The 14,121-nt window shown below is 42.3% G+C and overlaps 1 protein-coding gene across 1 annotated transcript in view; it reads left to right on the forward strand.

The window, feature by feature from the left end:
- ADAM28 (ADAM metallopeptidase domain 28) overlaps positions 1 to 14,121 on the forward strand; it is a 77,692-nt gene that overhangs the window by 6,626 nt on the left and 56,945 nt on the right. The window contains exons 2-3 of the mRNA XM_081171641.1: positions 10,461 to 10,567; positions 12,737 to 12,813. Of these exons, the coding sequence (XP_081027767.1) occupies positions 10,461 to 10,567; positions 12,737 to 12,813 (184 nt within the window). The remainder of the gene's footprint in view (positions 1 to 10,460; positions 10,568 to 12,736; positions 12,814 to 14,121) is intronic.

Consider the following 14,121-nt stretch of genomic DNA (forward strand, 5'->3'; position numbering starts at 1 on the left):
AATTGTTGATCTAACAACCATTTATAGCCCTAAAGCTTTCTGAAAGTGAAAAGTATTTACCATTCTTCTAAAAGCCAGGAAGGATTAATTTGGCAGGGGATGGAATTCCATATGGTATCTTCATTTTTGGTGCTGATTGTATAAAAGTTTCCCAAGTTGTTATTTTTCACAGGAATGAATATCTGGGGATATTCAGGATAAGTCTGCCCTGAACTGACAATACCCATTTCTCAGCAGTTTTGCCCACCTCAAATTTGACTAATTTGAATTTGTTTACGGCCTAAATTGTAGGCTATGGCTCTTCATGTGCATGGCATGGGAACATAGGATACTGCACCTTATACTGAGTAGCATTCTTTTCCATCTATTTTTTTAATAAAATTTTTATTGGGTTTTCCGCTTTTATAAAGACAATACAGACACAAAAATAACACAAGACACAAACATGTATAAATTCAGCAGATCCTCGTTTCATAACCTTGTTCCCTGACTTCCCCCCACCCCCCCTCGTGCATCCCAATTCCCAAGATTATATCAGCAAGTTGGTAATTCTCCTCTTAACCATCTTATTCATTTTATTACCTCTTTTCTAATAAAAAAATTGATTTTCCTAAGTTGGACTTAAGTTCTCTTCCATCGATTTTTCATTTTATCTTGATTAAAAGTCATATTAACCAAACCTGAAAGTCTTAAGAGTTTTTAGGAATCTCCTCTTCCCTCCCTCCCATCCCCGGTTTTTGTCCCTTCCCAATAAAAATCCAAAGTCAAGATTCTCAGCCTGGGTTCCTCACGTCCGAGGCTTTCAAGTCTCTTTCAGTCCCTCTCCGCCGGTCTTGTTGGTAGTCCTTTATGTCAGTCGTCGAGTCTGGAAAAAGATCTTTCACCATCAAAACATATTCTCTTCCCACAAGGAGATTTGAAAGCAACTGCTGGAGTATTTCCACAAAGCCTGTATCTTCAAAATCAAAGTCCAAACGGAGGCCCCAATCATATTTCTTTATTTTAAGTTCCTGTATTCCATATTGTCCCAGAACCTCCTCCTTCTTCTTCTGCGTCTTTCGCAGACTTGTGGTAGATATGTTCCCAGAGTCTCCTTGCTTGTGTTCCACAGATGTCAGCTTTTGGTTGTTGCTTCCCAAGGTTACTTTCTCTTTTTCTTGTTTAGTCTCTTCCACCTCTGTAGACATTGTTTCCCATTCAGCTGTGGATTCTTTCTCATTCAGGTCCTCAATACAAACAGCAGAGTTGCCTGTTCCCAAGGTCATAGTGATAAGTTGTTTATTCATGGCTAAGCTCTGCTCTTGTAAGATTCCCACCAATTGAAACATCCTTTCGATTTCCACTAGTAACTTTCCATCCACAGCCATTGTATCCATTGTAGTTTCACAGAATTCCCCCTAGGGGGAATCTGGTTACTTATTAGTCTTTTCTCCAACAGTCCTTTAGCTTATTATTATTACTTTGTTTCCAACAATTTTAGCTCAATTATAACTCGTCTTAATCCAGAGGGATCTTAGATAGTGATTTTTCCACTTTAAACTGCCCGTTTGGCAGCTTTGACAGCTGTCAAACTCCGCAGCTCTTACACAGGCACAAAGGCAGGACGTTCCCGAGCCCGGGAGGGGGGGTTGTTTAAAACATAAAGAGGGTCTCCAAAACTCCACTCTCCAGCACAAAATTTCCTTTAGCTAAATCTTGAAAGTTAGTGTCCTTTTTAACTCACCCCACCAAGGGTAGGCTCTCCAGCTTAGCTCTTATGTCGTTGCTTAGATCGTCTGCAGGGGGGGGGGTGCGGACTTCCTTTTAGCACACCCCCCGGTCGTCTCCAATTCAGGGTAAAATTTTTAAAGTCCCAATCCGTCTTACTCACGGGTAATTCTTTCAGTCCAGATTTTCAAGGAAGAAAGTCAGCGCTCTCTGGTCATGGCTCGCGGCTTCGCTCCACCGAGGTAGCGGTCGACTCTCAGTGCCACGCCACCCCCGTATCCTCTCCGCAGCCTTTAAAAAGGCTCTTCGTGGATCAGGGGGGGCGCTTAAGGCACCCGCCGAGTCTTCAGTCCGCAGGCTTCCGCGCCTGCGGTTTTTAAGGGTCCCCGCGTCGCCGGCGCGGCAAAGACCCGTCCTCAGTAGAGCCGATTCCCTCCGCAGCTCGGAGGGAATCCGCCATTTCCAGATCACGTCAACCCGGAAGTCCCTTTTTTTCCCCATCTAGCCTGCACCAACTGGCAATGCATTCCAGGACTTCTGACCTACCTGGAGATACCAGGGATTGAACCTGAGACTTTCTGCATGCAGAGCAGATGCTGTGCCACTGAGCTATGACCTTTCCTCCATGTGGAAATAGATATTTTTTTGCCATAGTCCACATACAATTTAGTAGCAACTTTGCAATTTTGTGTCTATTTCAGTTTAGGGATAGAAGAGAAATTCAATTTGGTTCACATTTTAATGCAAATACTGTATATCTAATTTGCAGTTCTCAAAAATATGTAAACAGAAATGCAAACAGTCCTTCAAAATTTGCACTTCTCTGAGTTTTGCAATGCAGTTCTCCAATGGAAAAATGTGTATGTTAGGGGAAAGTGTGCACAAAAATGCACGTATTAATTGAAATGACATAATCAAATGCACTCTATTAGAGAAAATTGTTTGCAAATATGTGTATATTAGGATAAATGCACACAAAAATGCTCACTTGGTCACATTCTTAAAGATATAAAATAAATGGCAAACCGATGCAGAAATGTTGTTGGAATGTTGCAAACTGAATTTATGATTGGGATAGCAGAAACTGAGGAAGACTAAAATTGAAAATTTGGTCCATTCATACTACGGACTGTGGACTTATAATCATCTGGATAAGCTCCATCACTGATTTGTGCTGAACCATTTCTGGAGTCCACTTCTAGACAGGAAAAAAGTATTTGGCAATCAGCATACAGAGGTACATTTTCAGGTTTAGGATGGGGTGGCGGAGGCAAGATTCACCACAAGAGATAGTTGTTTGCTTTCAGATAATTTTGATTTGAACATGCCCTCACTCTGCTGTAAGGCAGACTGCTGCCCTCCAGACTTCCTAAATCAGGGATGGGGAACCTGTGGCCCTCCAGATCTAGGAGGAGTACAGCTCTCAACATCCCTAACCATGCTGGCTGGGGTTGATGGGAGCTGGAAGGACCACAGGGGCCCCATCTCTCCCTAGATACCTTGTTAGTGTCTCAGGCAAACTTTGGATTTGGATTTACAATCCTTGGATTATGCATGTCCTCACTGGTGATTGTGGGTGGGTGGCAGGGCAGGGTGTATTCTAGACACAACAGGCTCTTGGCCTCTGAACAAGGTTGTTGACAGGTTGAACTGAATGGAAAAGTTTGCAAAGAACATGCTCTATAACATGAGAGTGAGTCATCACAATTTCCTCTCTAAGTCACCTGCTCCTTAGCTTTGTATCTTTATAAACCAATGCTTACTCATCCATAAGTCAGTCCTCACTCAACCTCTTTCTGCTGAGCCCACTTTCAACCCAAGCTGGAGGCAGAGGGATTTTCCTTTTCCTGGCCTCAAATAAGATGGAATTGCTGCTGGTCAGTGGGAAGGCTGATCCAGGATTGGGGAATATAAATTGTTCTTTATGGGGGGACAGCTGTGAAAAAGGTGAAGGCTATGCTAGGGACCATTAGGAAAGGAATTGAAAATAAAACTGAAAATATCACAATGCTGTTATACAAATCTATGGTGTGACCACACTAGAAATACTGTATATTGTTTTGGACACTATGCCTCAAAAAGATTTTGTAGAGTTGGAAAAGGTTAAGAAAGCCGCAACAAAAATCAAGAGAATGGAGCAACTCCACTATGAGGAAAAGTTACAACATTTGGAGCTTCTTAGTTATGAGAAAAGGCAAGTAACCAGATACATGATGCATAAAGTGGAGAAGTGGACAGGGAATAGTCCCTGCCCCTCGTCACTCATAATACAAGAATTCAGGGCCATCCAATGAAGCTGAATGTTGAAAGATTCAGGACAGACAAAAAAAACCCACCCTTCTTCATAGGTAAACTATGGCATTTGCTCCCACAAGAAGCAGTGATGGTCACAGATTTGAATGAATTTAAAAGAGGAGTAGCCAAATTCATGGAGGATAAGTCTATCAGTGACTACTTGACACAATGACTATGTTCTACATCCACTGTCAAAATCAGTATGCCTCGGAGTGCCAGTTTCTGGGAATTACAGGTGTGGAGAATGCTGTTACGCTTGGGTCTTTCTTGTGGGCATCTGGTTGGCCACTGTGAGAACAGGATGCTAGACAAGATGGGCCATAGGCCAGATCCATAAGGCTCTTCTTACGTTCTTATGGATGGGGTTGCTCTCCCATTGAAATACCACATTCACAATTTGAGCTTGCCTCTTGATTTGACTTTGCTCAGGTAGCAGCAGTGTCCAGGAGTGCCTTTCTGTGGCTTTGACTAGCACGCCAGCTGTGCTCTCTCTTGGACAAAGCAGATCTGGCCACAGTTATGCATATCTTGGTCACACCCAGCTTAGATTACTGCAGTGCCCACTTTGTGGGGCTGCCTTTGAAATGGGTTTAGATTCTTCAGCTGATGCAAGATGCAATGGACAAGGCATTTGACTGTGGATTACTGGGGGGAGGCATATCACTCCAGTAAGTTTCTGGGGACAATTCAGAGTGCTCCCCATGATTAAGAAAGCCCTCATGTTTTGGACCCTGACTATTGAAAGAACCATCTTCTCCCACATGGCCCTGCCTACCCACTGCATTCATCACTGAAGTCTTTGTTCTGCATTTCTTTGCATTCAGATGGTCAGCTGAATGAGGCATTGGATGGTAAGTCCTCAGAGACGCACTGAGACTGTGGATCTCCTGACGTCAGGAAGCCAGAGGGCTTCCTCTTTTGTGGCCTTCAGCTGCAGTGTGAAGGCATTTCTGTTACTTCAGCTGTTTGTTTTTTCCTCCTTAGTAATATGGATGTTTTCAGTTGTATCAAGTTCTGCCTCTCTGTTCTGATCTGTAGCTTATTTTCTAATATAATATATCTATATTATGAAATAGATATATGTCTTACCTTAGACCACCTGTGATGGACAGCTGAGTCTGGTGATGCAGTGGCTCGGAATTCCACCAGAGGGCTGGAGCCTCTCTCTGATTGGCTACCAAGAGGAGGTGGAGCCAGTGCTTTGTGAGGGAAAATAAAAGGAGCCATTTCTGAGATTCAGATGGGGAGGTGGATTAAGAGAGAGCAATTAAGTTTAAAGAACTGAAGTGAAATCACTGGAAATAAGTTGCGCATTTACCATGTATTCTAGAAACCTATAATATATTTAACTGAAGAGTAATAACTTAAAATAAACAACTGAAGTTTAAAAGAAGCTGTGTGTTTACTACTTTGTTTAGAAGCCTGTAATATCCACAAGATTTAGCATAATTATTAATAAGTTAACTGTTCCCTGAAAGACCTTTATCAACTGACACCACCTTTGTTTTATCAACTTTTATAAATCTTTTCTTATTTGGACAACTTCTCCCTGAGTCTCCAAAGATCTAAGTTCACCCTCACACAAAACCCAAAAGATAACCCATGGTGGTTATATATAGGAATCCATCACACCACCTCCAAGGCCTTTATGGCTGGAAAGGCAAAACTTGCATTTTTACAAATGCCATATAATCTTTGCTGGGGTTTCATCCTTTCGTGTGGCGCCAGCACACCTTGGAACTCTGCCTATTTACATCATGCATGTATCCCATTCAAAACTTTTTTTCAGCAAGGTTTTTCAGATATGTACTTTAGTTAGGTATACTAGGGTTTAATATTTTCTGATTTTATCTGCATATTATTTATAACTGTTTTATGTACATCACTTGAAGGTTTTTGTTTCTAATTAAGAGGTTTTTATATATATTTTCTGAATATAAATGAACACCAAAGTACATAAATGAAAAATTCTCTATCACTATCCTAGCACACAAGCGCACACACAGAGATAGGCAAATGCAGCAACAACTATGCAACAAATAGTAATTAAAAGTGGAGTGGCATGTGACTAGTCCCTATGTAGACCCTCCTTCCCAAGCAGTGTGCTAATTTTGAAATGTTTGCATATGAGTGTGTATACTAGCCCTCCCAAACCAGGTATTCTCCAGATGTTTTTGGACACCAACTCCCATCAGTCACAACCAGCATCATCAATGGTCAGGAATGATGGGAGACGTAGTCCAGGAGCATCTGGAGGATGCCAGGATGGAGGAGGCTGGTATTCATTCATGCTGTGAATGTCACAGAATGTTCAGAAGTATTTTTAATGCTGCAAGGGGAAGAATGAAAGGTGAAAGTCCATGCAGCTGCTGTGAGTTAAGTGGACAAGAATTCCATTACATGGATGCCACAATGGAGAAGGTTTTGTCCAATGTATTGGCTGATTGAGCATGCAAAGTAATGTGTAGTGGTCCTTCATGTATAGTGATCTCAAGCTGTTCAGGCTTTCAATGTAATATTGGAACTCTGGCCCATGGGCCAAATTAGACCTTTTACAGGACCTAATTTGGCTTGCAATGTCATTTTCACCAAACCATCCCCACCTGCCCCACACAACTGACACCATATGTGGGGTCGGGCAGGTAAGGACATGGCTGCAGGAAAACAATCAAGAGCTTGAAGTGAACTTCTGGTTGTTCCTATGCAAGTGTGGCTTGCTGAAGGTAATCCCCCCTGTGATCAGGGAGTGCCCATCAGGAACTTTTCAATGCAATTAGCAGAGCTTGCTGTCAACAATCATAGGCTAATTGGTCCTAAGAGCAAGCCATTGCTTGATTGACAGGTAGGCAACTGTTTCCACCTGGAAGCAGTTCTCCAACTCTATAGTAGCACTTTCTGTTGGATTTGAAAATAAATCACAAGCTGATGAATCTAGTAAAATAGGGGAGGAGATGTCACATGATCTAAAAAAAAAGCCCTGATCAAAACTTTTGTTGCTACTTTTCCCACCCACTAAGTGTTCAAATTCTTTTCAAAGATGATACTTGTTGACTATGGATCACCATCATCATCTTCAGTACTAATGGGATTTAGACTTCTTTGCTTTTTGAGACATTTTGACTCTTCTGTGTCTCAGTGCTAGGAATATTCTATAGTCTAGATTTCCAAATTGACAAAAGATAAAACATTAAAGGGGGCTTTGTGTTCTAACCATAACCACTTTGTTTACTGGAGCACAATGTTTTATTTTGCACTTGTGAAATGTTGCCCTTTCATCCTGGAGTGACACTTGTGAAATGATGTCCTTCCTTCCTAGGTTGAGATTGTTGTGATATGTGTATGCGTAAAAAGGTTATCACATCAAAGTTGCCTTGCACTGGCTTCCCGTTGCTGTAGATTGTCCTTTTCAAACAGCAACAACAGTAGCGTAATACTGTCAAGATCAACTGAAAGACATGAAGTAGGGAGGTAGCTTCCACAAAACTCTTCCACTGGCTGAATGGTAAATAAAACAAGGGGGAGGGAGAAGAGGAGAAGATGCTGGTCCGAGAACATGGCCTGAAGGGGCAGAAGGCCACAACCTTGCTGAAAAGTAAGCTGCCTGAAGCAAAGAGGTTGCAATGGAATGTTACACAAACGCTAGCAATGTGGAGCACGCTCCATCATACTGAATGCAGTGGGATACTTAAGGGAGTGCAACAGGGGGTGCATGATGCACACAGTGCTCCGCTTCACCCCATCTGTCCCTGCCCAGCAGCTGCACTTGTCAGGTGGGTACTGCTGAGAGTATCATATGTCCCAGAGGTGCTCTTAGCTTGTATTAAAAACTGGGCTCTTATTGTTGCAGCTCCAGCTCTCTGGAATCAATTGCCAGTTGAAATTAGATAGCTAGCATCGTGATTTTTCAGCCCCTACTGAATACACACACACCCAAACACACACACGTTTAAGAAGGCTTTCCCTGAGGTGTGAAGAAATTGTTTTATTGCTTTCAGAGTTTGTAAAGATGGTTTGAATGTTTTTAGAGTTTGCTGAAATCATAGAATCATAGAATTTTTTTTATAAGATATTTATTAAGATTTTCAAAGTATTACAAAATAAAAATGAAAAAATGAAAAAAAATACAAAATAAAAAATAGTTAAAATCAACTCCATCTTTCCATTACTTATTTTTCATTAGCTTATTTCCCGGACCTCCTCACGCCTCCCTTTTTTGTATTCCAATTCGGTTTGTTGGTTCAGCAAATCCCTACCCTCTTTGTTTATCCTAGTCTTTAATTTTAAAATATTATGACATTAATTTTTTACCTAAATAATCCATTTTTCATATTCCCTTATAATATTACAGCTGAAAACCGCTTAATTTCTATCCAACATCATTCTAACATTCATCAATTTTACAATATTTCTGTAGATAGTCTTTAAATTTCTTCCAATCTTCTTCCACCGACTCTTCTCCCTGGTCTCGGATTCTGCCAGTCATTTCCGCCAGTTCCATATAGTCCATCACCTTCATCTGCCATTCTTCCAGAGTGGGTAGCTCTTGTGTCTTCCAGTACTTTGCAATAAGTATTTTTGCTGCCGTTGTGGTATACATAAAAAAAGTTCTGTCCTTCTTTGGCACCAATTGGCCAACTATGCCCAGGAGAAAGGCCTCTGGTTTCTTCAAGAAGGTATATTTAAATACCTTTTCATTTCATTATATATCATCTCCCAGAAAGCCTTAATCCTAGGGCACGTCCACCAAAGGTGAAAGAATGTACCTTCAGTTTCTTTACATTTCCAACATTTATTATCGGGCAAGTGATAGATTTTTGCAAGCTTGACTGGGGTCATGTACCACCTGTATATCATTTTCATAATATTCTCTCTTAAGGCATTACATGCCGTAAACTTCATACCTGTGGTCCATAACTGTTCCCAGTCAGCCATCATTATGTTATGTCCAACATCCTGTGCTCATTTAATCATAGCAGATTTCACCGTTTCATCCTGAGTGTTCCATTTCAACAGCAAGTTATACATTCTTGACAAATTCTTAGTTTTGGGTTCTAACAGTTCTGTTTCCAGTTTAGAATCTTAGAATTGTTGGGTTGTCAGGGACCATGAGGGTAATCTAGTCCAGCCCCCTGTAATGCAGGAATCCTTCCCCCAATGTGAAGCTTGAACCCAGGATCCTGAGATCCAGAGTCTCATCCTTCTGACTGAGCTAACCTGATTGTACTGTTTTCAAGACTCGGGTGTTATTCTGTTTTTATCTTTCACATCGCTTGTATGGCTTTATGTTACAAAGTGGTCTATAAATTACTTGATGTTGATCAGAGGCGCCGAGTTGTGCCCAACATTGTGGGGGCCCGTTGTGCATGCGCAATGCACACCTATGATGTAGTTTTAATTGCTTCTGAGTGTGCATGGATGTTTACTATACTCTTATTTTTAAAGGCACCATTTGTGTAGGTGTTTACTCTGCTGTGATTGTTTTGATAATGCTATACTGCATTTGATGCTTAAGACCCTTGTACAGTAGTCCAAATAAATGAAACTGAAATTGAAACAGAGAGTCATTGTGGGAAGTGAAGCGGGGTTAGTCCAGAACACTTTAGTCTCTCAGTTTGCTTTTCACTGGCTCTCACTCAGCTGCTCACCGCCATCATGCAGCCCCAAATGGACTGTGCCCCCTGACAGAAAAGAAGGGTGTTTGTGTGCTCACACATTTTCTGCATGTACCTCGGGTGCAGGATTAGCTGAAATGAACAGACAGGCCCAAACAGCAAGTAGTCTCCTCCAGGCTACATCTTGCTAGCAGGTTGCAAAACTTATGGGAGGATCCTATGCATATTTCCTTGTAAGTAAGTCCCATTGTGTTCAAAGCAGCTTACTCTCAGGTAAGCATGTATAGAATTTTAGCTGTAGGTTTGTCACTGTTGGAGGCAGTGTGCCCCTGAATACAAGTTGCTAAGAATCACAACTGGGTATAGTGTTGTGCTCAGCTGGTAGGCCACTCTGAGCACAGAATGCTGGACTCGATGGGCCTGATCCTGCAGGGCTCTTCTTATGTTCATTTGTTATGTTGCTGGGTTGTGGGTTTTTTGCTGGCTTCCTTCAAATGGCCAAACCGTTTCCTTCAGCAAGGGAGCAAGGGTGTGTGCATTTGTTATTATTAGCCACCACCTGTCAAAGGCTGTTAAATCAGCCATTTCAAGAAACAAACAAACAAAAGAAATTTGTATGGCGAGAAGGTCGTTTTATGTAGCTGGGCTTCATTTCAGTAGGAAATAGGCTCTATGCTGGACTGTTCACTTAAGTTATTATTATTATTTTATTATTTTTGATTGATATACAGCCCTTCATCTGAAGATCACAGGGAAGTTCACAACATGAATGACAATTAAATCATGTGTGGGAAAGGGAATTTCAGAATAAAGCAAACATTTCTCTCTTTTTTCTCCTCAATGAAGGGAACTCCCTGAAGGAACTTCCTGGAGTGAAGGACTACGAAGTAGTGTATCCACAAAAAATCCATGCATTGCACAAAAGAGATGTCGGAGGAAGCCAGAACCACAAGGTAAAAAAGAACTGCCTGTTTGGTTGTGTACACACAACAATTCATGGTGCATTTGATGCATCAGACATGTACATGTTTTTTGTGCCTTTCACATAGAATCATAGAATTGTTCAGTTGGAAAGGTTCCTGAGGGTCATCTAGTCCAACCCCCTGCAATGCAGAATTCTCAACTAAAGCACCAAAGACATGCACCTTCCAACCTCTGCTTGAAAACTTCCAATGAAGCTCCTTATGCAGTCACATCAGTTTCTTTAGCTGCCTCCCACTTTTCATTCTTATTGGAATTGTCTGCATTTGTAGCTTCCATATTTAACCTTTAAGAGACTCCCATCCATCTTGAACTCCCTTCTCTTTGAGTTTTTGTGACCATGGGATCTCACCCAGTAGCTCCTAAAGCTTTTTGAAATCAGTCTTCTTAATGTCCAGAGTGCATGTCTCAGCTTTCCCTTGCCTCTGTGTCATGAAACTCAAAAGGACAAGATCATTTCCTCCCAAGATTTCCAGTACTTCCACTTTGTCAGTCAGTTCCTCCCTGTTGGTGAGGTCCAGGTCCAAGATAGATGTCCCCCTTGTTGCTTCTTCTGCTTTCTGGGAAACGAAGCAACTGAGGCAAGGCAACACAATAGCATCCTTGTCCAAGCGGCAGACTGCATTCCGCCTTCCCTCCCCCCATTTAAATTTTATTTAACCAATCTATGGATTATGTGGTAAGGGGCAAAGTCCAACATAAAATCACGTTACTCAAGTGTGGATGCACTGAAGTGCACTGTGGGGGTGGTTTTGTGGTTTTCTACATGTTTGGTGCCGTCTATCTCCACCCCACATCCTTTTTCTCAGCACCTAACCACAATCTGGCCATTTTGTTTCCATCAGCGCAAAGGAAATGATCTAGTGTCCATTTCCACTGGTTGCTGCTGAAGGCATGTTTACAGTATTTTTTTATTTCTAGAACAGCTGCTTTGTGCAGGACTGCGCTTGTGCAAAACAGCTGCATTGAGAATAGAAGTAAAATTGGCCTTTACAGGTACAGGAGGGAGGAAGGGAGGGAGGGAGGGAGACACTTTCTCCAAACACCTCTCCAACAGATAGTTATTCCCATCCAGACTTGACTATGTTTGCTTGTGTGGGAAACATGCTGCATATGTTACTCTCCAGTGCACACCACAGCTTCCTGTGTTGGGGGAAGATAGTGTGGAGATCAGAAGCACGGATGCCTCTGCCTGGCTGGCCAAGGCCATGAGGTGGGGTGAAGCAGTCGTGACAGGCACTGGAAGCCAAAGATCTTGCTGGAAACCCCACTGTAGCGGGATGCCCATGTGGGCAGCAACTCATTGGCTCTCCAGTGGTGGGACAGGGGCACCTTCCCATTTCACCACCCCTGCTTGTGGCCACAGAGGTAGCAGCCTGAAGAGTGCCTTTGCTAGGCGTTCTTCAGGCTGCTAGCTCTGTAGCCATTGGGCTCAAACATGACACACAATTTTAAACTGCTTTTTTGCGAATCTGGAAAATCAAACAACATGTATTTCAAATATATATATATATTTAAATTTTTTTATTAGTAATTTCAACATAACATTTTATCAAAAAACATATCATCCTTAATTTCCCCCCTCCTTATTTTTCCCTCCCCCTCCCCAAAACATAACCCCTCCCCCCAGACTTCCCTCAGCTCCTCTCTCTAGTTTATCAACATACGTTATTTTCTGCATGTTACAAAACTGTACAGATCCTTAATTTAAATATCCAAATGTTATCAATAAAAAGTTTGTGAATGTTTATTCACACACACACACACACACACACACACCATTTTGCTCATTGTGACACATGCTTGAAACTCTGGGTTTGGTCCATGTTCGCTACTGCACTAATCCAGGGACAAAAGCATTTTAAAAAAAAAGATTTGTGTACAAATGGGCCTCAGGTTTACAGATTGGGGAAGTAGCAATTGAGGTGGTAATTAGTAGTAATTGAAATTGTACCTTCCCGGATCTGAGGCCTTACTGCGGCCTTCAAGACGCAAATTAGTGACTTGGGACGAGGTCTTCAATTCAGCAGTATTTATTAGCAGTTGTTGTGATGCTATAGCAGTTTTCCTTTGTTTGCCTGTCCCCCGCAAAACCCCCCACCTCTAATCAACAGCTGCTCATCCACACTTTTCAAATGCAGGCCAAGTATGAAGATGCTGCAGACTATGAAATGAGAGTGAACGGAGAGAAGGTGGTCCTTCACCTCGAAAGAAACAAGTAAGTTAGAATAAGGTTACCAGGTGTCCCCGGATTTACAAATCAGGCCCCATACAAAATCCATTGAAGCTGAAAAGTGTCCCCGGATTCATTGAAAAAAATCTGGTAACCTTAAGTTAGAACTGCAGTTTTCTTAACATATTCAAAGTGACAACATGGCAGAAAATAATGGAGGTTATAAGGAGCACATTCCTGTGGTGATATTCTTTCCCCACAGTTATTATGTTTGGGAGAGGCCTCAGTCACAGTCAGGGTTAAGTTAGACATTGGAAGAGATATGGAAATGCTTCAATAAGATACATAGAACCAGTGCCACTTCCGGTCTCTGTTCTTTCTTTCTTTCTTTCTTTCTTTCTTTCTTTCTTTCTTTCTTTCTTTCTTTCTTTCTTTCTTTCTTTCACAACATATAGAAGCAACATGGAGGGGTGAATGTGTTCCCATATGACACAAAGCACATGCAAATTTTATGCAACAATGTGTTTTCTTTTGTGAACAGTTCAGAGTGCCCATAAAGTATACCTGCCCCCCAAATGCCTGCTGGGTTTGGGAAGTGCTGCTGCCACAACTGAAACACTGACCGGTTTCCTATGGAAGTCACCACTTGCTGGTTGCTGAAATTCTTGCAAAGAACACTGGACTGGTCATTGGTTTGATCCAGATCCCCCCCCCCATGTTTTTAAGAAATAATGCATACTCTAGAGCAGTGAAAGAAGGTCCTTTACTATAGTGGTTCGTACACTTGCTGGAAACAGGCAGTGGCAGAAGTCAGCAGGACTCACATGTCCTCCCAGCAGCTGAGTCTCTGATGCTTACTGGGAAGGAGAGGGAGAGGAGGGGAGCAGAAAGGCTGGCACAAGGCCAACCCACCAGCAGAGCCATAGGCTAGGTGATCTTGCGCCACTGGCAGAACCGTCCAGATTGCGCCCCCTAGCCCTGGACAAATTAGCTCTTCTTTCTGCCTCTTCTCCAACACCCCCTCCACCCATTCAATTCACCCTATATTAAAAACCATTTATTATGAGGTAATAATCGATATTTTCCTGCCAACCTAGCAGTTCGAAAGCACGTCAAAGTGCAAGTAGATAAACAGGTACCACTCCGGCGGGAAGGTAAATGGCGTTTCCGTGCGCTGCTCTGGTTTGCCAGAAGCAGCTTAGTCATGCTGGCCACATGACCCGGAAGCTGTATGCCAGCTCCCTCGGCCAATAAAGCAAGATGAGCGCCGCAACCCCGGAGTCGGTCACAACTGGACCTAATGGTCAGGGGTCTCTTTACCTTTGATATTTATATTTATGGACATATTTTTAA

The sequence above is a fragment of the Podarcis bocagei genome, assembly GCF_964188305.1.
Source record: "Podarcis bocagei genome assembly, chromosome: 15".
Taxonomy (NCBI): Eukaryota; Metazoa; Chordata; class Lepidosauria; order Squamata; family Lacertidae; genus Podarcis; species Podarcis bocagei.